This window comes from Simochromis diagramma, unplaced genomic scaffold, assembly GCF_900408965.1.
Source record: "Simochromis diagramma unplaced genomic scaffold, fSimDia1.1 OVJJ01000216.1, whole genome shotgun sequence".
In the NCBI taxonomy this organism is placed as follows: Eukaryota; Metazoa; Chordata; class Actinopteri; order Cichliformes; family Cichlidae; genus Simochromis; species Simochromis diagramma.
In genome coordinates, this window is record NW_024386883.1 from 12,521,940 (window position 1) to 12,545,626 (window position 23,687).

General features: G+C 40.5%; 1 protein-coding gene across 6 annotated transcripts; it reads right to left on the minus strand.

Moving 5' to 3' along the window:
- Window positions 1-409: 409 nt before the first annotated feature.
- Window positions 410-20,327, minus strand: LOC120733853 (core histone macro-H2A.1). Of its 6 annotated transcripts, none has more exons than XM_040032317.1 (9): window positions 20,173-20,319; window positions 18,668-18,868; window positions 18,044-18,150; window positions 17,752-17,943; window positions 16,857-16,964; window positions 13,404-13,503; window positions 9,130-9,219; window positions 4,144-4,318; window positions 410-1,982 (listed from the first exon to the last, which is right to left on the minus strand). In XM_040032317.1, the coding sequence occupies exons 2-9, from the start codon at window positions 18,837-18,839 to the stop codon at window positions 1,817-1,819; spliced, it is 1,110 nt and encodes a 369-aa protein (XP_039888251.1). In that variant the 5' UTR covers window positions 18,840-18,868; window positions 20,173-20,319; the 3' UTR covers window positions 410-1,816. The 6 variants fall into 6 exon arrangements, with proteins under 6 accessions (XP_039888251.1, XP_039888253.1, XP_039888252.1 ...); XM_040032319.1 differs by lacking the exon at window positions 13,404-13,503 and adding an exon at window positions 11,280-11,370 and having other exon boundaries at window positions 20,173-20,316; XM_040032318.1 differs by lacking the exon at window positions 20,173-20,319 and adding an exon at window positions 19,098-19,591.
- Between the last annotated feature and the right edge of the window lie 3,360 nt (window positions 20,328-23,687).

Below are 23,687 nucleotides of genomic sequence, written 5' to 3' on the forward strand. Positions count from 1 at the left end.
CATGCACAACTTGAACCAATCTTAAACGTGTGACCCTAAATTAAATTAAAAGAGAAATTAAAACTACTCAGGATTTCTTCCAGTGAAAAACTCGTTTGGTCCTCCTGAACACAGACACGCATATGCTCAATGAGCCGAGGTTCGTGAGGCTTTCGCTGTGGCTCTCAGTCAAATCAAATAAATGTAGCGTGTCATCTTTTTGCCATTTGTTCTGCAACACTTACAATTATGCTCACTTTAATACAGTGGAGAGGGATTTATTATTACATCCAGCACACACACTCTTTTCCAAAGGGGACAACGAAGGCTTCTATTTCAATTAAACTTCACGCTCACACATGCATTTTTAATCATGAAGCTCACAGTTACTGGCAGCATCCCACAGATCTGCATGAAACACAAAATGACCTCAGAATTTTTGAAGGTATTTTATTACCGGAGTGTGTACAGACCTTTTGCAATCATCAATTGTAGCAATTATTAGAAAGCACCTTACTTTTTTTTTTCCCATAAAAAGTTAGACTGTTGAAAAGTCTAAATGCAGCAAAACAGTCCGGTTCCTCATATACACGTTCAAATAGTCCCAATTCAAATCCAACCTCAAATCAACCGCTGTCTGTGTGAAGAGGTCTGCTGCTGCACAAGAAAATGGCTGAGATGGAAAGTCCAATTTGTGATTATAGGGCGCCATCTGGTGGTGGCTGAATGGAAAGAACCAAAAACCAAAAGCAACAGCAAGACAGCCTCTGAATGAGTACATACTGTATGTTTTATGGCTTAACAAAGACAAACACACTTCTACATTTTTTTTTCCCTTCCAAATACCGTGCCACTTAGAATCAGTCAGAAAATTAAAATAGAAAATAAAAATCTATGTTACAGTTCATTATTTTACTATAACATTTCACAAATACTCCATCTATATAAACACTTATAGGAACACACAATATAACCTATTGTTGCTCTGCAAAGACCTCCAATCTCCACTTATTCAATGTAAATGTACATTTTTCCAGGTGCAAGTATAAACTCTTAATAGTAGGGTCAAGTCATATCAATAAACTCTTTCCAATTGAGGTTTTTCTTGGAAATTGAAGGCATCTGCAGCACACTGTGAAAGCATCTTTTGCCTGTGGAATCAAAGGCAAAAAAAAAAAAAAAAAAAAAAAAAAAAAAAAAAAAGAGGAATTTGCAACACACGACACAAAAACAAAAACTCACTCCTTTAGTCTTTAACACAGGTCTCGTAAAGACCAAACCAAACGGAACTTTTCTTTACGCTTTTCATTACACAGTGCGATACCAACAGAAATTATCCAAAAATGTAGAATTAATACCCAAAAAAATACAACACACGATTAAGTGTCCTGTGTTACTAAGCACGAAAGGATGAGGGTAGCCGTTTTTATTGACTGTACTGTGTTTACATGCATTAACCCGTATTTATCGGCCTTCTCTGGAAGCCTTTTGTACTTGAGGTGTAGCAATGTCTCATAGCATCTTTTTAAACTGTATATGTTCTGAAAATTAAATCTTAGAGTGAGTGTTCTCACTTGTTCAATCTGTTTTGTGTGGCACTGTGTGTTAAAAGACCGCAGAATGAACAGTGCACGTCTACATTTAAATGCCAGTGATGACAAGTAAATAGGAAATTAAAAACGATATAGGAATTTTACAAACTTAATGCAAAAACAAGTTCCCAGCCTTAAGAAAAAATTTTCTTTTTCTTCTTCTTCTCTTCAAAATTAACCGATCACTAGTAAACGCCGCCTTCTTTCCTTGCAGGTAAAAACAAGGAGGGGAATATTCCGTACTTTTAGCTCGTCTCCAGCTTCGCCATTTCTTGCACATAGATCCCGATGCTCTCGCTGTCAAACAGCACGAAGTAGACGGTCTTGATGGTGGAAGACATGGTGGCCACAAAATAACTGGAGATGGCCTTGAGGATCAGCTGGGCTGCCGTCTGCTTCGGGAAACCATTCCTGACGGGAGAGTTCGCACACACTTAGTGAAATGTGGTCTCACACGCACACACTGCAGAGATTGTCATTATGTTAGTGGTAAGGATACACATGAAGGTAGTTATTTACTAGGCACATATTATAGATTGAATTTGGAACCAAGTTTTACTGCTTTCAACTCAGCCACCAATTTTAAGCTGTAAAAGGGTGAATGGCGAGGTAAAGTTTTTCCTATAGTTGTTCAAACCTCATGACCCTGAACTTTGGCTGCCACCTGTTATTTGCTGGTTTCCAACCAGTGGCTTAACAAAGGTTGGGGAGATCAAATCTGAGCTGCTGATTATCAAGATAAGAAATGAGAAAAAAAAAGGTTTCAAGCTAAATGCTAATGAGAACAAAAGTAAAAGTGCTAAAAAGTTTAGCAGGCTAATTACACATCGTTAGCTAAAAAAGTCAGACGTAGCCAGTATAACATCATCCACTGGTCTTGAAATTGTTGTCTTGTCGGCATTTTGGTCTTTAGATACTGAATGCAGCCACATTTGGATGAGTGGGTGGTGTGGGTTAACTAAAGCTCATGCTAACTATCTTGTTTAGACCTCAGTAACACAGGCCTAAACTGTGCGACCATCCGACGAGGTTAAAATAAACGTTGACTAGTTTGGAGTACATGCTGAAGGTTTCTGCATGAAGCTGAGTTAAATCTCTTGCAAAGAAGGTGCAGCACCAAAAAAAACCTCCATGTGATTGCTTTAGCAGATTGCTGCAGTTGTCTGTAGTTTGCAGGAAAAATGCCGACTTGTCTGCAAACATCCGCCAATTTAATTTCCCAGCCATAGTGAAACTTGGAAGACGTTCACGTTCAGCAGCCTTACTACGGCAAACATCATATTTCAAAAGGCACAGCTTTTACTTTAAAAGGTGAACAGCCTGGGTCACACTTTTCAGAGTTTCACTCCTGCTAAAAAAAGACTGAGTTGCAAACAAGTCAGCATATTCCATGTAAACTACTACCACCAAAGAAATCGCAGAGGTTTGCAAAGGATTTCATGCTACCAATAGGCAACTGGTCAAGGAATACACTCTGGATTAAATCACAACCTATTTTATCTCAGTCTCCTCTAAATGAGGCCATAATTATTATTTCTTCATTAAAATTAAATATCATTTATTTCTATGAAAATGCAAAGATGTGGCTTTAGACCAGAAAAAGCAATCTGATTGCTATGCAGGAGTCAACTTCTGCAGGCCTGTTCATCTTTTATAGAGTTTAAGAAAACAACAAGTGTGTAAAGACATAAGATGTTTGCAGATCACCAAAATTTTGCCAATTTATCCTGATGTTAACAGATGTGAATGTGTGTTAAGTTGACTAATGTAAAGCCACATAGCATTTTACTTTGGAAAATGTTGCTTTATTGCTTAATTTTGATGCTACAACATGCAGAGTTACCTTTTCAATCAAACCTTTGTTTGAACCATTGTCAAATATTCAGTAAAGTAATTCTGAGTAATTAATATCAAGTATGTAAATCTAAAATGAAGATTGGCACTAGAAGCGGGTTTGATTTCAGCCTTAAAGGGGAAAAAAAACGCTTAAAATGCAACATCACGTACAGTCAAGGATGTCATGTTGGCCATCTCCATCTTTTATATACAGTCTATGACCTCATTGTGCTGCTCTCAGTGCTTTCTATGGGATCAAGCTGGATGTGTTCACCTCTGTTGCCAAAGAATTCGTCTCAATCCCCATTTTAAGTTACAAAATAAAAGAAGGAAAACTGTATGGGTACGCACATAAACATGAGCATGAACAATATTTTCTATAGCCGAAGATCCAAGAATGCTACTCAAAGATGTTATAAGGAGATCTGAGACGTTTCTTCCAGCTGGAATGTTATTTCAGGAGAACTCAGTACAGTTTTTTGGGTTTCCAAAGTGTTCGTATTATCCCCCTTTTTAAAAAAAAAAAAAAAAATTAAAAAAAAAAAAAAAAAAAAACACCACTTTTAGCTTTAGACCAAAAAAAAAAAAAAAAAAAAAAAAAAAGTAAAAGTAAAAATGTCCTTAAGTGGATAATCATACTGCATACTGGTGATATACAGGATGTGGACCAGATAACATTACATTTTCTAAGAGTGTCTTGTTTTTACAGGTGTCTTTCATCTGCGTGTTTTCTTACCTTCCACTCCCGATGGAGGGAAAGGCCACAGACTTCAGTTTCTTCTCATCTGCCAGAGCGAGGCAGTTCTTCACCGTCTTGTCCAGCATCTCCTCGCACTTGTCGGAGCCCCAGCCTGGACTGTTACAGTGGATAACGTACTTAGCAGGCAGGCCAAAGCCAGCGGTCAACACGGCTGAGAGAAGGGGGAGGAAAGAATGGTTAATCACTATGAAGGAAAGAGGAGAGGAAATAGAGACACCAGGCGGAGAAGAACTGGGAAACAAGTAAGGATAAATACTATGCTTGCACAACATGCCAACATTTTTAGTCTTGTTGCAATGATGAGACTTTTTTGAAACACAGCCCGAGATTCATTTAGTCAGAACAGTCAAATGTCACAGCTTCTTTCACTCCGTTTTGTCAGAAATCAAAACCTACAAGTTGTTTGGAGGCCAAAGGTGCTAAAAGATCACTGCTTAGTGGAAAATCTCCAGGATATTTCAGTGAGGTGGGCTGTTCCTCCAGACAGCAGAGAAGAAGGGGGGAAAAAGAAAAATAGAACAGCAAAGATGGGGAAGAAAAAGGAATGAAGTGAAAGTAAGAGAAAGAAAAATGAGAGAAGCCTGTACTCTGTTGTTTAACATTTAGCTTAGTCTTCCCTCAAACCCAGCAGCTGTAAAAAGTGCAACTCAGCCAAAGCCTCTGATTCTGTAAAGTGCAAAAGCCTCCAGTCAGAGTTTATTAGCCCACAGCGAACGTGTGACTGGACCGAAGTCAACGCTGAGGACGAGTTCATTTCCAGATGGCTCAGAGAGGACGGAGAGACTTCACACAGCTGAGCGAGAGCCAGTCACGCCGCATGTGTGATCTGGTTGTGAGGTAAAGTCGAAGGACGATGATGATTATGGTTTTCATGACTGCCTGCCGAGTCCAATTTGTTTTATGGTTTGGGTGGGAGGAAGTGTGTGTGGTGGTGTTGTTTGTGCACTGCGCATAACCTGCCGATCAAACGATGATGAAATCCAGCCCTGCAACATTTATGTGGATTTTCTGCATCTAGGTGCAAGGAACTTAAATTATCTGGTTACGCCAATGATCGCTGTCTTTTAATCAATCAATCTGCCACTGAAATATGAACACCATCACATTGCTGCAAGAGACGAGAACCTTCAGGAACCCAGCATGTACCTGTGGGTGTGATACTGCCATTTACAGGCTAATCATATTGTGCATTTAAATTTTGATACTCATGTTAACCCTTTATTGACCCCAGGTCTGTCAGTCTTAATTTCTCCTAGAGACCAAATTCAGATGTTTCGGAGAGAAGAACATGCTTTTACCACGTGCACTTCACATTAGCTTACCCCTCAACCATTTTGTGCTAGAGAGAAAATTCAAATGGTTCCTGAAAAGATGAAACTAAATTTTTGTTCAATTTTACAGATGAAATCCATCCATCAGTTCTGTATGAAATTTGTTGATTATTATATGCATCCACTGGAAACATATGTCTGGCATTATGTGCTTTCATCTGACATATATTACAAAAAACAAAACAAAAACACTAAATATTTTTATTACATAAACACCTTACATTTTTTATTTACCCTCAGACTTTATTTGTTTCATCTCTGCTGGACTGGGATGACCCATCAAGCTGCCTTAGGGTTGCATGAGGCCATCTAGAGCAGCAGGATGGTGTTTGTGGGACTAATTGTGAATAAAGTGCAGTGGCAAGTTCCTTCATTAGTCACGCAGGAACATGTGCAAGAGTGTGGCTAATTCCTGCGATTTTATAGTGCTGGACAACAATTGAGCTTTATGGCACTGATGATTAAGCCATATCGAGTTTTGGCTACTTGTTAATAGATAAACCCACTGCTGCTTTTCGTGCAGAGTGTATTACAAATGGATCGATTTATCCTCTAAGAACAGTAAATATTAAAGACTTAATGAGCTAACTGTAAATCAGTAAAATTATCAGTTTTGCTGTTTACTCAAGCCAAAATTCAGAATCTTGGCTGCTCATTTATAAAATCCTCTATAATCAGCAGAGCAAGTCAGGCTTCGCAGAAAACTGATGAGGGAAATTTCATGCACTCTGAGCTTTGGTGTATAAATAAAACAATTAGTTTTTACTTACTCAGCTAACGTTTTATTTTATGTCATTATGCAGGCAGCAGCAGTAATTTTAGAAATTACCACCTAAAAATCACACGCAATTTCAGAATATTAAACTAAATGAATAACCTTGGGTTTGAATAATACACTTTAGTACCTGCCTGGACTTAAAATGTGGAACTTTGCTTACAGAGAGACAAAAATGTTGGTAGAAGACATCACTGAGAACCTTTTGGACAGCTGTCCTGAGGCAGGTGTGGTCAGCGTGACCACAGGGCTGATCCCAGAATCCCCGTCAGGCTCTGCTGGCTTGGTGTTCAGTCACCTGGTTATCTATTTACGAGCTCCGCATAGAAAGCAGGATTAGGATACTGAGCGAACTTGGCTGAAGGTGGGCAGCATTTGAAAAAGTGAGTGTGAGTGATGAATAATGAGAGAGATAAAGCGAAAGAACCAGAGACAGATGGAGAAAGAATAAGAGAGGCACTAAGAGGGAACAGACTGAAAGATAAAATAATCTTTAAGGACTAAAATAATATTGCTCTCTGAAGGCCAATCCCTGTAGCTGCAGACTAAAGTCGCCAAGAACAGATGTGATGTGCCAGTGCTAAATGTCTTTGATCACAGTCATGACCAAAAGGGAAAAAAAAAAAGTTCCTGGATTCACGGTTTCAAGTTCAACACTGAGCTTTTAAGTAAAGAATGAATTAGTCCAAGTGTGTAAAATCTAGGCTTCCATGTCCAAAGAGCTAATCCTGGCTGCGGTGTCATTTTCTTAAGCTGGAAGGCCAAAAAGACCCTGCCCTGCTCTGCATGGTGTGCGAGATGAGAGATTTATGAGACACGCTGACATCACTGTCATACGAGCTGGGTGGTGCTCGAGTGGATCAATATGCTCTTTTCCAACCCCTTTCAATCATGTAATCAGATCAAAGTGTGGAAAAATCTGATGCACAGTGTGTGAATGTTAAAGCAATTTTTAAAAAGAGGCAGTTTCAGCGCATCTTAGTGTTACGCTCATACTTCCTTTCCAGCAAACCAAATGTTTCATTAAAAAGATAAAAAATAAAAAATAAAAAATCTAGAAACAACACTGATCAAGAATGTTTCTGGATACCAAATTACAATAAACTTGTTAACATCGTTAAAAAGACCCAGGAACAGTTACAATACACTTCGAAAAGAAGTGAGAACGAAAAGGTGGGAGTTGTTATTGAGCACTTAAAATGTTAAGCTAATCCTGTGAGGTGACAAAATTCATTTTTATTTTATGGACAGTTTTGTTTTTTCATCAGAGTGTGTGTGAAAGCCAGAGATTGTTTATTCCTAAATAAAAGGAAGACTTTGAAAACACACAAGACCGTCAGGGTAAAGAAAATAACTGAATAATCATGCTGGATTTCTCAACTGACATCATGAACTGGGTGTGTTCAGTGAATCAGTGGATGTCAACCTACAGGGGCCTGAGTTCAAAGACACACCGAAAATCAAAGTGAAAAAAAATATTTTGGCAGGTTAGTCAATTTTACTGTATGGATGGACCAATCACTGACTTCTACAGACATGGAGATGGACCCACGTGTTTGTTTGCATGTTTGACAACATCAGGGCGTGCTTCTAACGAGACAATGTCATGGATACAGTCCTGGGGGATCTGGAGCCGGACAGTCTGAGGTGCAATCTGACAGCATCGGATAGGTCCAAGGATGTCATTCCGATCCCTAACAGCAGTCAGGGTGCCGTCGCCTAGCCCGTAGAAGCCTGTGCATCCCTCGACTATCATTGACCCATCAGCAAACCAGTCATGCTGAATGTTACAGGCAGCACAACGTTCTCTGTTGCTTCTCTGTGCTGGGAGGTGCAGCAAACCTTCTGGAAAAGGCACCCTTTGATGTATCAGGAGTTGGACTACCTGTGCCACCTCTGTAGGGTCCAGGTATCACCTCATGATATCAGTAGTGACACTAACACTAGTGGCAGCACCTATGGTATGAATTTAAAATTCCTACATTGCCTTGTTCTCAAGTTATTGCATTCACAAATTTGCCATTTATCTGACCAGATCAATATCCCAGATTTTTAAATGACTTGATGCCACAGCCTTATTAAAAAGTGTTCCTCTCATTTTTAATCGAGTAGTTTAAAAGTTTAAAGAAGCACATGCTTAGTTGTTACTGTACAAGCCAGTAACAAGAAGACAGTGAGAGGAGCACTCTGATGTGATTGGAGGATAAGGTTAGTGTAGGCAGGTTAAAGCAGTAGACCTCATCCAATCAGCAACTTTTTCAGACTCCAAAGAAAACTAAACTCTGAACCTGCTGGCTCATCACATGGTCTCATAATCATTACCAGAAATTATAGGAGATCTTGTCACTCTTTCAGGCTCGATAAATCCTCTGAAAGTCTAAAAAAAATTTATTTAAAAAAAAAAAAAAACTCACTAGGATTATCTGGATATTCCATCATTGAGCAGGCATTTAGTTTTAAATTTCTGGATTTGGATCTTGTATTTATTTCTAAGTAAAATATATAATTTCCCCTTGTTCAGCTGATACTCCTCTTACTCAGTGACGATGATGTTTCAGTTCACCTGTGTTGCCAGCCTAGCATCATGTAGCAGGTTGTTATACCCCTGTGTTTATGGCGATTTATCTTTTTAAATCATTAAAATACACCAGCGTTTATTTGAAAAAACATATTCTGCCAAATTTTTATCATTTCCACATGTTTATCTGTATGTGGTGTTAAAATAATGGTGATAGAATGATTTAATGTCTTATTTACAGTACCACAGCCAAGTCCGAGCGAGATCTTTCAGGCCTCCTGATATAACCTCTACTTTGTGTCTAAAATATAAATAAAAATAATCCTCTGTGCACTTACCACCAGCCACCTCCAGAGGGCCGTTTTTCTTCTTCAGCTCTTGCACTGCATCGGCGAACTCTTTACCCCCCTTTTTCTCCAGAGCAGAGCCTGCGAGGGGAGAGAGGACTGAGGTGAATGCATCCTCACATACTGCAGCGAGAAAAACAGCAGGCAAGAGGAGAGCTGACTGGTGATCATGCAGACAGACAGGCAGGCAGACACACAACAGACAATGATGCTGTCAATCATTTCCCCCGGCCTCTCTCTGAATCTCTGCACTCACATTTATAATCAAACATACATGTTCCTGTTACTTTAATTTTAAGAGTCTGGGAAAGTCTCATAAATGAAGTGTAAGGATTCAAAGCTGCCATTTTCAGAATGACTCATTCTGAGAGTTAAACTAATGTATTAAAGCTTCAGTCTGTAATTACTTCCCTCTGTCCTTCCATAGTGGCTTATATGCAGTGAGGAGAGTATTTTCTTTCACTCTCAAAATAACAACAAAAAAAAGTGGGTGAGGGAATATTATAGTTAACAATGTAAAAGCTTTGCAGCACTGATGAATGGACTTAAAGTAAAATAGTCCTAGCAATTTAAGTTTAACTAGGATACTTGATTTCATGTGTATTCATGGCTCACTGACGACATTTATACCACTTTAAAATGCACTCAGAGCTAAAGAGAGAAGAGGGGAGGCAATTTAACGTCACCAGAAGCAGACAAATGAATGCTCTGGCTGCAACAATATTAAAAACAGGCAGGGGGGGGGGGTAAAAACAAGGTCTGGAAGTAAGAGTAAAAGTCAGCATTTTAAAGAAAAGCCCCTCAAATCATTTAACAGTCATTACAAGAAAAGCAGACAAAGGGTGATGGTCCTCGTAGGTAAAGAGCTAGTTAATATTTGTTCAGTCATTAATCCAAATTGCCACAAATCAACCCTCACGGGTTTTAATATGAAGCTTCAGGAAACAGCGTCTTAGACATTTTCTCTCTTTCTAACCGTCTGAACTGACAGCACAGTCAGAGAGGTTAAATGTCACAAGAAATGAAGCGAGTCCCAGACTGTCTGCGTTTCAGTCGAGTGGAACAAAGCAACAACAAGCAGCAGCACTGTTTTAGGATCACACTGAGAAAGTGTGTGTATGCATTACTTGATGCTTGGACTAAGAGAATCACTAGGAGAAGCATAAACACTGTGTACATTGTCTTTGGTGGGAATAACTATGAAAGGTTGTTGGAGAGAGCGCAGCACAAAAATATGCGCTACCCAGGTTAATTGTTACACATTCTGCAGGCCAGCTGGAAATAATACCTGGATGATGTGATAATAAACTGGCAAAGATTTGAAAGTTAGCCGAGACCATGAACGTTTACTGCAGTCTGATTTAAGATTTTGTGGCAAGGAGCCAGACTCACAAAGCAGGAGGAATAATTTAGGCAGAAGATATGATATGACTTTGAAAGCTTGTTGAACACGCTTACAAAAAGCTTATAACACGCTACGCTCCAGATACATCTCTGAAAAGCTGTCACAGAAGTATGTGGCAGTCCAGCTTTTCATCCACATATAAACCTCACACAGTGTCAGTTCGACCCCTGGTGCTGACGTGGGAGTTCGAGGTCACCCAGCTAACTACAGTTACACTGCTTTGCGAATGAGAACGAGCGGGAACCAGTTTCGAAACATTCTGAATCGAGATGAAAACCAAAATTTACATGAAGCAATTGAGTTGAGTGTCCACATTTTGTTTGCCTACTGGCTTCGGTTTATGGAAAACATCGCGTGTGAATGCAGAACATTTTTTTGGCAGCCAACTTTCAGATCTTGGCAGTTACCCACAAGTACCTCATTGCACTAATCTTAAAGCCTTTACTTGCACTTTTCAAGCCTCTGCAAGTTAATTTTTCACTGATAATGAAGGATGGTTTTTCCTCCCTTTTCAATTTTTAACCATTGAGCAATTCTGATCATATATTCTGTGGTTATGCTTTTACAGTAAGAACAGCAGGGAGCTTGGTCGTGGTCTAAAAAGCGCTTCATTAAAGAATAAAAACTGTGCTTCTGCTGTGATGTTTGCCCACAGACTGCAGCGCTGACCATCTGGATATGCAGAGGGAGAGCAGACAGGCAGTCGTGGTGTCTGCAGTGTCAGTGGTTCCTTTACCTACTTCACCACCTGTATAGAGGGAGGAGTTGGTCGGGTGAACGACAGCGTCGCTCTCCACGATGGAAATGTCGGCTTGGACAACTTGCAACTACAGACAACAACAACGACAGGCAAACAAACATGGTGGTAAAAAACACAGTGAGTGACCAGGAGCAATAAGATGGCAAAAAGAAAAGAAATAAATGAATGAAAGAGAAGAAGAAAAGAGAAAGTGAGCACGCTCCTTATTGGCTGAGGACATCACAGGGAACAAGGAGGCAACTGAGGAAATGGTAGGTCATGTTACAGTATGTAATTAGGAAGCAGGACTGCACAGTTGGCTAGATTTGCTTAAAATAAAACAAGAATAGAGTAAATAATCCATAAGCGTGTAATCGTCAGGGCATATAACCACACCCCAAAATATTTTTATTCCTACAGTTTTCCAGCAGCAGAATTTAATCCGTCCAACTGTGTCATCCCGAGTCCTGAATGTTATGATCGCACTCCAGGTGAACAACCTCACAGTCAGGCTGAAGTGAGCGCCTAAAAGAGGCTCGTGTCGGGTTTTCTCTCGCTCTACTTCAGTGCGCTACAGTGATCTTCAAGCATTACAAAAGGTCCTGCAGCCCTTTGAAAGGAGGACAACCTGGAATGAACGGCAACACATTTACACAACAGGAGGAGCAAGCAGGATCGCTGCTCTGAGGAGCTTTGAGAAAATCCTTGAAAGTCTTCACAGAAATCGCTTTCTTCTCCTAGAAGCGGCATTTTATCCATGCTTTTCTATTGATTTGAAGAAAAATTTCCACCTTTCTGCTCTTATATTCACAAGTCAAAGAGCAGGAACGGCTACTTTAAGAATCAAAGCATCTCATAGTTTATTCACACTGTGAGCAGTTCTGTTACTTCCAAGGAGCTGACCATCCAGCAAGCATCGAATAAGTCTACTAAGGAACGTTTACAGAAGCATTAACCAAATAGATTATAAGCAAATTTAGAAAATTTCATTACTTCAGTGTTTTCAGACTGCTGCCACAAACGGTGTGTCTCCCCATGAAACCAATAAACAAAATTAGATTATTAATTTTATTTTATTTCTCTAATTTGTGTGCACTTGTTTCATTTCAGTGCATTGTGAGTGTATCTACTTTTAAATGCTAGTTTATTCCACAGTTCTCTTTAATGCATGTATGAGGGAGGCACACATGGAGCCATTTTCTCCATGTAGCAGAAAAGAGGCAGTGTTACTTAAGTTTCTCTGAAACTGTTGACCTAATGTCAGCAGAAAAAAAAAACTATTAAAGTATTAATTTGCCCCAAAGCAAAGACGAACAGCTGATGTCATACAAATCTTATGGAAGGGAAGTTTTAGCTACAGCACTAAACATCTCGATGCATTCTCAATCATCCAGGGAAGTAAATCTCCAAAAAGTTGATTCTGTTCATCTGGACGTAGCGTTTTGTGGGAAAAACGTTTCGTCATTCATCCTAAAGTCACTTGGATGAGTGACGAAACGTTTCACCCACAAAACGCTACGTCCAGATGAACAGAATCACCTTTTTGGAGAGCTACAGCACTAAATAACCTCTGCCTTTGAATGACAGCTGAACAGTGTAACTGCTGCAGAGGACCACCTGCCACCTCAAAGCAATCAACCCAGAGGAAACAATAATAAAAATCTTTTCTGATTTTCCCCCAATGGCCGTGGGTGAACATCACTAAAGCCTTTTTGCAGCAGCGTCAGCATAGAAATGTCTTAAGGAACAGAAAATGTAGATAAAAATGCATCTCAAATACCTGCTGATTAGAAATCACAGTTTAATACAATTAATGTCGAAACTACAGACTGGTTGTGCTTCAAATTGCATTTTAAAAACCCTGATTTTCACCTTCTGTTAAACCGAAACCTAAAATATCTCTTCCACTGTCCACCATCTGAACCGAGCTGCTCACAGTGTGAAAGAATGGAACGGGTGGAAAAAGGCCCTCTAAGAAGCTTGAAACTTTGATATTTTTTAACCCAGTAAGGATTTAAGTTAGAAGAAGCTGTACTGTTGAACCTTCAATGATTTTGAATATCTAAGCCCACGCGGACGAGAGGGGGTGAAGGAAGGAGGGCAGGGAGTTGAGGAGCTCACCTAGATCATCTTTAAGTTCAAGTTCAGCATTGGTGGGGTTGATGACCCCCTCCACGTCAAAGCCAGCCAAGTTACTGACCTCGCTGTGGATGAGGTTGAGCTGCGAGGCGGAGAGCAAGGGGGGGGGAGCAGGCATGCCAAGGAGGAGGTGGACAAGAAGGAAGAGGTCAGGAAGCAAAGCCATTAAAACCAGAGTAACACTGCAGCTCAGTAGGGATACCTTGACTTTCTGGTGAATTACAGAAATGGACACAGTGCACTTTGTTTCTTAAATTTAGATTCAAAGCCAATTTTGCACAGGGCATGCAAGAAAACACCTGAAAACTCCTTGAAAAGAGGGGATGCAGCCTATGGTATTCTACATCTAAATGCAATGACTTCTTTTTATTGAATGCATTTTAAAACAAGCTTATATTAGTAGGATGTCCCGTGGTGTCCCACAAGGTTTCCAACTCCTACATGTCCTGCAATAATCTTTGCAGAGTACAAAGGAGAATCCTGCTGCATTAACTGGAAAAGATAAATTTGCTTCTTTGTTGACTTGATTTTAAAGTTTTATTTCATGGTAGCAGGACCAACAGTTTCAAGAAAATGAATTGAAAATGTCAAGGTATTCCTCTGAATGTTTATCATTTCAAACAGACATCCAGTAAAAGCAACTCTCAGCTTAAGATTCAATAGTCATCTGCTTTTCCCCAGACACTATATTTCAGCATTTGAAAGTCAGAGTTGATGATAAACGCCCAGATTGTCCCAAAGAAAAACAGAAGCCAAGAAGATCAGAAAGAACGATAGCAGTTACAACAATTGAATCTTAAAAAACACACAGAATAAAAGACTAGATTTTCTATTAATGACTTCATTATCATAGTCAGTGGGAGGTTTATTGCATTCATCTGATTAATTATCATCCACTGATGATAACTGCTGCTGTAATCTTTGGTCAGCTATACAATCAAGCACTAATACTCTGCTGCTGCCGAGTATAATATTTCCAATCTGCAAATGAAAAGCTGAAAGCTTTTAATATTTTCAGCATCTAATCATTTTTTTAATCCTTCACTAAAACACTACAGTACACTACATGCATCATCAAGGAATGCAAGCACTTCATTGTTCTTTGTTCATTGTTACAGCTCATAAAAGATTCACAAGCACGGTGCCAAGAGTCATTATGCTTTTAAAGTACCAGCGGTAGCAGAAGACGGCAGCTAAATCAGGGCAGAATCAATTCTAATTCACTAGCAAGAAAATGTCAAGTTAATTAGTATGAAATGACATATTAGCATCAACATACGCAGGGCAGAACAAAGCATGCAGAGCTGCCAACTGCCAGGTGAAAGCTAAACCCTCGGTCACACCGGGACAGAGAAGCAACTCCCTGGCGCATTTTTCCTTTGCAACCGGTCGTTGCCAGATTGTTACTGACTGGTTCCAAGTCTGTGTGACTGAGGCCATGAGGTGAAACCTTAAAGTAAATTACTTCTCCCAATGCGTTTTTTTGTTTTTGTTTTTTTTTTTTTGCATTAAAACAGTGTAAGAACATATTTTATGATTCAAGAATTTGCAAAATAAAAATTTAGTGGACACTTTGTTGGGTAAACCTGTTCTGCGCATGTAGATATGGTCAAAATGACCTGCCGACATTCAAACTGAGCATCAGAATGGTTGAAAGACAGCTGATTTAAAAGGGGTACTGAATATGGCGTGGCTGACTTCCAGGTCTACCAGGATTTTCCTGCACAAGGATTTACAGAGAATAGCCAAAAAAGAAGAAATATCAAGTGAGCCAGGTCAGAGAAGACTGCTTTAAGCTGATACAAAGGCAACAGTAACTCAGATACACCCTTTTGTTACAACTTAGGGTATGCAGAAGAGCATCTCTGAATGCACAACACATCAAACCTTGAAGTAGATGGGCTACAGCAGCAGAAGACCACACCAGGTGCCCCTCCTGTCAGCTACAAACAGGAAACTGAAGCTTCAGTTTGAACTGGCTCACCAAAACTGGACAACATGAATCTAGAAAAACGTTGCCTGGTCTCATAAGTCCTGATTTCTGCTGTGACATTAGGCCTAAAAACAAAAGCATGGATCCACCCTGCCTCATATCGGTGGTTCTGCGTGGTGGTGGTCTAACTGCTACTACTGTCTAATACAAGTAAAGTGTCCAGATGTTGTTATGTCATTACTAATGTGTGTTTAATTTGTGATAAAGAACCAAAAAATTTAGTGAAAGGTGAAAAAAGTCAGACTGGTGTTGCCAAACAGGAATGCTGTTCATTCAAATATTTGTCTACACATCAAAGAAAAAAAAAGTTAGCACAAAGGTTAAGAATAAGGGTCAGATTCATATTAAATCAGCAGTTATCTTCAATTCCCAATGTGTGAAATTAATAAAAAGGGAACCGGTGGCACTTCTTGCATCATTCTTGAGTCATTCATTCTCTAATACAGTGTCACTTCCGTGCCTTTTATGTTTTATGTTTTTTTTTTTAAACCTCCAGTGATTTTCATGAGCATCTGATCTGATGACAGTCTTATGCTCTTGAAGTATATTCTGAAAAAAAAAAAAAATCTTTTGAAGGAATTCTGATTATGACTTGTTGCAAACTTACTTTCAGGTTTCAGCTCAGCCAAAGGGTTAAAAAGCAGTTTTTAATGCTCAGCAGGACCAAAGCAATGGGAGCTAACGGATCACAAAATATGTAGACACAAAATATCTCTGTCATTCATATATCTATCCATCCATCCATCCATCCATCCATCCATACTCCAATTTAAGCCTATTAGACCTTCACGTGAGTTACAACAAAACTATCACAATGTTCAGTGTGAGGAAACTTATATTAAACAGAAACTTAAACTTCCTTTTAAGACACCAACTGAATGGCTTAGATGTTATCAAATCATCTTTGTCGGATTTCCCGTGTTAGATCTAGTTCAGTCATGAGGGAGCAGCACAGATAAAAGGCTGAATAAAAACAGTCGGATGTAATATGGAGGCAACAGTTTGTAGTCTATTGAGTCTACCAAGAGCCTGAGAGACCCTGTGGCAGCGCATGAAGGATTCTTTTCTGCTTCTTATCTGATTTGAGTTGTACACACAGAGCATTTGGTTGCTAAAGAAACACAGGTCACATTGAAAACAGAAGAAAACTCACAACTGAAATAAGAAAAACATTATCTCAAGCTGTCCATCCTTTAAATGAAAAGTTATTAAATGCTGACTTCAGCATTGCTTTTTAGCACAATAGAGTCCCCTTAAAACCCTCACCAGCCTTTAATATCCAACGTATGGCTCTACGTATGTTTTACTGCATCTATAAAAGATTTGTGTAGACTTTCTTCGTAAGCCTCGTGAATCACCATCTAAAACTTGAACTCGACTCTGTATAATTAGCGGTGACCTGTGTTGAGGTTAGTGCATGTCTGAATTGACAGAGGACTGACCTTTTGACCCAGGAAAAGGCTCTTGGTGGAGAGCACAGTGAAGCTGTCAGATGGAGATCCCTCTGTAGTGCTGTCTGCTGACGCCGCCTTGCTCACCTCACCCTGTTTCTGTTGAGGACACAGAATACATGTTGACATGTGACACTTCACTTCTAACTGCAGCAATAATGCCCCCACCATGGGAGGGTCAGAGGTCAGCTACTGCCTCTGTGTTAAAGCTGCAGTTTTTAATAATACCTTGCCTCAGTTTTGTGCCTTCAGTTGCATTTATTTCTGAAAGTTAAAACAGTAAATCCTGCAGCGCCATTAGTTCCCGTTTTATATTCCTACAATGTGGAAAAGGATGAAATCTCAATTTTTAATAATAATTTCCTGATGTTACCTGAATGCAAATTATTTTGTTCCAAACTTAAGCTCCAGAAGTGTTAAATCCACTCCAGACATAACTGGGGCAAAAAGGTTTGCTTAAACATTGTGTATGTTTTGTTGAAGGCTGGGGGTTTTCTGCTCCTACTTGTCTTTCCAAATTTGATTAGTCTCAATTTGCTTGGTTTGTGTAAAGAGGGTGTATTTCCTCTCTTACAGCCACAATGGGTCAAACGTGTGTTTGTGAAGTGGTGCAGCTCCACAGCTATCAGCAGGAGAGCTGCAAGCACTTTGGACAGGAATAGCTTCCCTGCAATCAGCAGTGGAGTGTCTAGCATCTGCTGCTATGGTCAGTATGGATGCTTTTTTTTTTTTTTTTTTTTTTTAAAAAAAAAAACCCAATAGTCTGGACTGATTTTGAGACGTGCCCGACAATTAAGCGCAGTAACGACCGATGATACACTTCAAACAGTTAAATTCAGTCACAGTCGCTCTTAAAGGCATCAGTCTTGTTCACATTAAGGCATACCTTAGCCTTGCCTCCTGCCTTTTTCCCACTCAGTTTCTTAGCTGTCGTTTTCTTGACCGACTTGGGTTTCTTCTCGGGGGCAGGTGAGACAGGCGTCTCCAGTTTCCCCTTGGCGCCTCTCTTCTTGGCCAGCAGCTCTGGATGGATGTTGGGCAGGACTCCACCTGCTGCAATGGTCACGCCTTTTAGCAACTGAAACAGTTGCAAATGTGAAATTAGACAAACCAAGACAATGTCCATGATGCCCTGCACCACCTGGAAGTTAGGATCATTATTTAATAGAGCAGCTCACCTGGTTCAGCTCCTCATCGTTGGCGATGGCCAGCAGGATGTGTCGTGGTGTCACACGGCCTTTTTTATTGTCTCTGGCCGCGTTACCTGCCAACTCCAGAATCTCAGCTACATGGATTTTTTTAAAAGAAAAAGAAGAAAAAATAATCAAGGGTGCTTTAAAAAAAAAAAAAAAACAGCTTTGTGTCCTGAATGCTGAATGTATGAGTGAACCTGATTAACTTTCATGAGGTCTTCAAAGAGTAAATGTGCCTCCGAATGTCATTTGAAGCAAACATCAGGACAAACATGGGTGATCTCTGAACTGTGAAATCCCTCAATAAACAGATTTCCAGTGCTTCCTCATCAGTATCCTCTAGCATCACCATCGCTAATAGCAGCTAATCTGCAGCACTTTGCATTCTATTGGATATCCATCTATTGCTATCCAATAGATTTACAAATATGCAAATAACAAAGCATGCTTCGACACAGGGATTTTTCTTTCTTAAAGTGCCCTTACATACCCCTAAAATGATTTTAAAGTAGTCATTTGGTAGTTCTATTGTCTTGATTCTGGAGTCAGTCCTTGTGTTGCTGTCTGTTAATATTTAACCACTCTCTTCCATTGCAAAATAAATCTCACCAGTAAGATACTCGAGGACAGCAGCCAGGTAGACAGGAGCTCCCACCCCGATGCGGTATTTAGGCAATCCCCTCTTGATGTAGCGCAGCATACGCCCCACGGGGAAGATGACCCCGGCCTTGGTGGACCGCGAGGTCTTGGTCGACTTCTTCTTTCCTCCTCGGCTGGACATGATGCTGTCACTGCTACCAGCGTCAGGCTCTGCACGGGCACATCAGCCACGATCCATTGACAAATCTGAACAACACTGATCTCCTTTATTACAAACTATTAATTTGTGCATGACAAAAAGACCAATACCCATAGCCAAATATCAAAAAGATTTATCTTTACGAGCTTCTTAAATTGCTGCAAACATTGTGGACCAGACCCAGTACTCTATTAAGCAATCTGCCAATAAACAGAGTAATCCTTTGATAGGAAAACGTACCCCTGCTTTAACTTTCCTGTGATTGGAGCCCCTTTCTTGGATTTACAAAGTAAAAATTATAAATAAATACACAGATAACAAGGACTGGGTGGAACAGCCATTAAATTCCAGACATAAATGAGTTTGAGGTCATGGGTGCTTCTTAAAGAAGGGGGGGGGGGGGGGGGGGAGTTTTTTAGTACACACAGTATGCCGCTTTCCCTCGGGACTCCTACTCTTTTGACCATTTGATGACAAACTGCAGAGGACCCAAATAAGCCTTTCATTTTATGTCACCATGGGGAAATTGCGCAACCCAAATGTGACATTTTACGGTCCTGACATCTCGAGAGAGGTCGCTCATCAAACGTAAACGCGATACGCACGCGGTAAGGCAATAAAAACTTCGCAAGTCACCCCGCCGCTTTACGAAACGTAAAGATTACTGCGAGCGAAATCAATGCTGCTGCACCAGACACCAATTAGCTGTGTGGTAATCAATTAGCCCACAGCACAGGCCATGCCACCCCTCCCCAAAAAAACCCCTTCTCCCAACGCAAACACTCCGCGCGCGATACAGTGTCCAAGCCCCCGTTTCCCGCGGCTCTTCAGCTTTTTTTCCCCCACCAACACACAGCAAGCACGTTTTATTTCTCCCGCAACATCTGCGGCATTTTTCTACTCTGACCAGGTGTAAGGTGGGCTGAACCGCCACTGACAGCTATTTCCGCGTGTCAACAGCCCGCCGGATGCCTAGCGCGCGTGCGTTTAATTCCCCCACAGTCCGTGCGCGTGACTAACGCCAAATACCGAGCTGTCAGACGACCCGAGGACGATTTTAATGCTCGGGTCAGCGGGCTCTACCGGGGTTATTTCCACCCGAGAGTGGCGGCAGCTGCCCGCTCCTCCTTCCCTCCCCTTCCTGCCCGTCAGCCCCAGCAACACGGTCTCCCTATCGGCCTCCATGCCAGGGAAAAAAAAAGCACGAAATGGCAACGTTAACGTCTCAGCCGGGGTAACGGAGACCGGCTCGATCGACACGAAACGCCAACACCAGAGCTGACACGGCTGTGCGCGAAGCTGGCGGATTACTTACAAATGCGAGAGAGGAGCGGAAAAATTTTCCTCTCGGTCTCCGGTAACAAGCCTGGGCAGTGTCCCCGTCTCCCACAATCCACAGCGAGTTGAAATATCGGAGCGAGCCAGCGCTGCTCGCAGAGCGCGACTGCTGAGAGCAGAGAGCAAAGCTGCTGAATCTGAATCTGCTGCTGAGATTATCCTTAACCCTTTACACCTTTTTACTTTTGTCAAAAAACACGTGGTTTGAGTGGAAATACTGGACGTTTCCCGCGCATATCGATAATAATACTACAGATAATAATATTAAGCAGATTTAAGATGATTCTTTCACTGTGCACCAATTAATAGGCTACCTTGATTATTTTCAGGGGTACAAATATTTTTCGTCTACATCAGACTACAATATGTTTATCTTTTAATAACTTATTTGAACATCCTTTAAAGACCCTACCTTATGAATTTATAATAAGTGTCCCACATGGACATCATTCTTGGACGTTTCAGCTAGCTTTTACTTGTTTACCTAATTTCTTTTAATAATGATTTTCCCCAATAGTCTTAAATCTGGTGTACTGTTGGATTCATAACCCTTTGGGCAGTTAAATTTCCACCATCACAGTGGATTTTAAATCAAGCTTACATAGTTGTAGAAAAAATATATATATTTGGAGAGATGAAACCCAGGTTAACTTGTACCAGAATGGTGGAAAGAGAAAAGCATGGAGCAGGAGAAAAACAGCTCCTGATCTGAAGCATATCACATCATCTGTCAAACGTGGTGGATGCAATTTTATGGTAGTGGCATGCATGGCTGCCAGTGGAAACAAACATGTAGAGTTTATTGATAAGGAGATTTCTGATAGAAGTAGCAGGATAACCGAATAATGGCCAAAGTCAGTCATCCAATAGAGTAGCTTTTTAGTTAATAAATACAGAAACTGTCACACCAACCCTCTGCATCCATGAATCTTCTCTGTGGTCTTCCTCTTTTCCATCCTTTGTCCAGTGTATCCACTATCCTTCCTCGCCACATGTCCAAACCACCTCAGCCCTGCCTCTAACTCTGCCATCTCCAGCTCAGCCTCCTGTCTTTTTGTCAGTGACACTGTCTCCAAGCCATGAATCATAACAGGTCTCCCTACTTTCTCTTTCCCTCTTGCTGCCATCCTTCTGTCACAAATCACCTCTGACACTCGTCTCCACCCACTCCACCCTGCCTGCACTCTCCCGTTCACCTGCCTGTCACCACTGCGAACAAGAAGGAGCTTAAAGCCGATCCCTGATGTAATCCTATCTTCACCCTGAACCCATCTGTTACTCCTATTGCACAATGTCTAGCCATCCTCATATATATCCTCCACCATCCTCACACACTTCTCTGCCATTGCTGGCTTCCTCATACAGTATCACATTTTCTCTCTTGGCACTCCACTAGGTCTTTCTTTATCCACAGACACAGTGCAACTCCATCTTTATACTTCTCCACCAACACTCTCAAAGCAAACATCACATCTGTAGTGCTCTTTCTCTGCGTGAAACCAGACTGCTGCTTACTGATCATCAGCTCTTTCCCATATCTTCATGTTATGAGCCATCGTACCATGTTGTTCCTACTGCTCTGCATATCACCTTTGCTTTTACATATTTGTGCCAGTATGAATGAAAAGAGCTGTGGTTGCAAAACAGTTAATGCAAACTTTTGTTAAACTTTTTGAATTAAATGTTAAAGTCTGCACTTTGATCACATATTGAGGGTTTGATTTAAAATACACCGGTGTGCAGTGTGTGATATGAAAACACAACAGAGGCTTATACAGCTTACAATTTAAGCACAGTCCAGGGGCCTGTAGTAATAAGGTAGGTCCAGGAATACAATACATATGTGCACATGCTACATAATGACAGAAGAGATGATATAGAAAAAATATAGCGCTGATTTGCTACATATTTCAGTTGATCTACATGGACTTTTAACTGTATAATCCTAACGTGTATCTAAATATTACTTGCAGATCTCCACTGGATTTTAGCATCACTGCTGCTCTAACCAGACGGGTGCGCAAAGCCCGTGATGTGGTGCAGTGCTCAGCACAGTGCCGCAGAATGTTTGCTCACAGGATAGTCTGAGATTCTGTCTGTACGGAGAGAAAAGATTAGCTCATTGGTCCACTTTGTCAGAAATGTAAGCAGCAGAAGGAGGAGGCTCAGTTAATAGACTTATGGGCTTCATCATTTGTCTCACTTTGGTCAGATTTCTGTCACTGTTATTGAATAGTATCTTTAATAGTTTAGCTTTTACATGTGAGACCTGAACCTGGGATCCTGCTGTTACCTCTGCAAGACGCTTAAGATCACTGAGTGCATCAGAAAGGTCTTCTTCTTGGGTGTCACTCTTTTTTCCACTTAATCAGGCAGCGCATCACCTGAATTCAGGGGTGTAATTTCCAGGGGGGTCCCCCCCCCAATAAAATTATGAATTATCTTGTGTAAATAGGCTGTTGATTTTCTTTACTCATTTCAGTTATTACCAGCAAAATAGTTGCATGTCTGATCATCTGGAATTTACCCAGATTTATTTATTTTTTTAGACACAGATTTTGACCCCCCCCCCCTAATGTTCAGCACAAAGTTACACTGATCAAAGTCAAAGTTTTTACACTCCTAGACCAAAGACAGAACACATGTCATCAACAAGTATGAGCTAAATCTTCAGTGCATCTCCTGGTGCTGAGAAAGTTATGCAGCTAATCCGTCGGCAGAAGTCCCAAATAAAATATGGCATTTATTAAAGCATTAATACTCCAACGGTGGAATCCCACCACCATCCACGTGATCTGAATAAAATATTTAAGCTGCAGGAAAAGCATAGAAACAACCATAAAAACAAACAGATAATGCTGCTGACCACCCTTCTTCCAAAGGTTTATCAGCTGTTTATGTAAGTAGTTAGGCAGGTACCAGAAATCATCTAATACTTCATGACTGTTAAAAACTGTATATGTGCACATCAAACCTGAAAAAGGGAGATTTAACACGAAAATAAACAAACAAAAAAAGCTGAAGGACATTCAAAGACAGTCAAGGCTGCGCAGGACTCACATCCGATGGATGTGTGCACCATACTGATGCAGTGCGCACAGTTTCTCACCAGAGGTCAGACCTGAGCTGTGTAGTAAATTTGTATCAGCGTGAAAATACGCTGCAGGGACCGGATGAAATCGGACTGACTAGATCTCATTTAGTGCATAAAAATCTAAAACACACTTAAGATGAGTTTTACAACAAATCTATTGATCCGTCAAAGTCTGCTATGCGGCATTTACAGTGAAACTATTTGACCTAAACTTGTGATGCATACTTCAGTTTTCTGATAAACCAATTAAGTTATTTATGTGTGTAATATAATAGGAAAGTACTGAGGATCATGTCTCCTCTTTCCTGTGATTCCCAACCAAAAGAAAGACAGAAATAACAGAAAACATAATATAATAACTAATATTATAATTTTTAAAAAATGCGCTGTAAATTTAT

Coding starts and splice junctions, on each gene's coding strand:
- LOC120733853 (XM_040032317.1), bottom strand. CDS start 18,839: ATGTCCAGCCGAGGAGGAAAGAAGAAGTCGACCAAGACCTCGCGGTCC. Junction 13,504..16,856: donor GCCTTTTCCTGGGTCAAAAG/GTCAGTCCTCTG, acceptor TCCGCCTCGCAG/CTCAACCTCATCCACAGCGA. Junction 9,220..13,403: donor TGAACTTAAAGATGATCTAG/GTGAGCTCCTCA, acceptor CTCCCCTCGCAG/GCTCTGCTCTGGAGAAAAAG.